Genomic DNA, 1,807 nt, shown 5'->3' on the forward strand with positions numbered 1-1,807 from the left:
ACTTAAATACTTCAAATATATTTTATAAGCCACCAAACACTCTMCTTACTGTCCTTTAACAGATGCAGACAACACTGGAAGGCTTAAAGTTGGTGCTTAATACAAATAAAAACATTCAGATTGTTTTCCAGACACCACTCACAAGTCAAACACCAAGAGAAAAAACTTTTGAGGGAACATCACCCCACAAATATTTGGCTGTTTGATTGAACTGACTGTCTTTCTTGTTAATCCCAACAGTCCAAGCTCTGAAAACAACCCAGATTAAATGCTGCTCCTCAACCCTTTGTCTCTCTGTAAAGCTATCACTCRGACCTTTTAACCTCAGCAGTCAGTTGATTAAAACCATAACTAGTACTGAGTCCTCAGTGGGGGTTATGGACTCTGGACAGAACAAACATCAACCCAGCTGGTCAAAAATGCTGTCAGTCAAAATTAAGACTTGAAACAGAAGCTGTTTAAATGAATCAGCTGGTCCAGGCTGCATGTTCAGGTCAGGTTAAACAAATGAAGACTCACCTGGTTTAAAGTGAGGCAAAGAGTTAACACCAGGCCACGTGTCCTCAGAGGGAGTTCCCAGAACCTAAAGGAGGAAGAGGAGAACATCAGCACCCATCTTAAAAAGAGATGAACATGTTCTGTACGTCCATAACTCTGCATGTTGTGTCTACATGTAATACATATCTGATAAAGACAGAGAGTCTTGATGATGATTATCTATTAATATTGTGTTTAAAGTGTCTGTTTAAGATTTCAGCTGAAATATGTCCACGTTTTAGCAGACTTGTTAGTTCAAACAGTGGAGTTTTGTCCTGTTGTTTATTTAAACATCACTGCTCATAAAAACACTAATGAATAAAATAACTATAAACTCTCTGTACAGGACAACAGCTAAACTGTAATTCTACTCTCTGTTCCCTGAGTTCTGCCACACAAAGCCCGTGTTTATGCTGAGAACACGCGGAGCAGCGGACATGCCTTCAACATGACCCAGCTCAGCTCAGCTGCTTAATGTTTTCCAGATTGTCTCTGAGCTGCGGGCCTGCATCAGAACCGAACGCGAGGTGGGCCAAGAAAGAACAGGGTGGAGGTCCAATGTGGGACACATCYGTTTCAGACAGCTCATGGTGAGAAGGAACTGTTTCAAATTAAAGCCTCGGCGTTTACAGGAACACTTTGAAAGGAGCGTTCTTCTTCCATGATCCAAACTGGGCCTGGTACCATCAGTCACCAGGTTGACATGTCCTCTGTCTCTTAGTTCAGTCAGGTCACACAAACCCAAACACATAAAGCATGACAGGCTGTGAAGTCTACATGTGAAAAAAAAAATAAAGTTTGTTTTTTCTGCTGTAGTTGAAGCRACACTGTTCTCATGTTGTACCAACACTACAAGACCACAAGGGGGCGGTGTGGACCCAATAAACAAAGGTTCAGTTTGCAGCTGAAGTTCCAACAAAAACCGAAAGTCAACCTCAAAATGAAAGAATGGTTTTCTGTTCTGTGCTCAGACTAAATGGTGATGAATAAATTATTTTTTACTGATTATACAAAATTAAAACAATCATTTAAACAATAAAAATGAATAAACAGAAGCTGAAGCTTATTTGTGCTCAGAAATCCTGAAGACAGAGAAAACAAACAGACATTCTCAGTAAGGATTTTAAATCAGAATCTTCAGATAAAATCACTTAACATTATGAATAATTTATTTACATTTCAGCCTATTTTAAACTTAAATATTGTTTTTGCTCTCAACTCATCAAACAGTTCTAAAAATAAACCAAATCAACAGAATTAACATTAGTTC

General features: G+C 38.8%; 1 protein-coding gene across 3 annotated transcripts in view; it reads right to left on the reverse strand.

Annotated features, from left to right (window-relative positions):
• Positions 1-1,807, reverse strand: part of cdk14 (cyclin dependent kinase 14) — a 224,408-nt gene that overhangs the window by 67,118 nt on the left and 155,483 nt on the right. For all 3 annotated transcript variants that reach the window (XM_014010472.1, XM_014010474.1, XM_014010473.1), the window contains one exon: positions 520-583. In XM_014010472.1, coding sequence (XP_013865926.1) covers positions 520-583 — 64 coding nt within the window. The remainder of the gene's footprint in view (positions 1-519; positions 584-1,807) is intronic.

This window comes from Austrofundulus limnaeus, unplaced genomic scaffold, assembly GCF_001266775.1.
Source record: "Austrofundulus limnaeus strain Quisiro unplaced genomic scaffold, Austrofundulus_limnaeus-1.0 Scaffold69, whole genome shotgun sequence".
Classification (NCBI taxonomy): domain Eukaryota; kingdom Metazoa; phylum Chordata; class Actinopteri; order Cyprinodontiformes; family Rivulidae; genus Austrofundulus; species Austrofundulus limnaeus.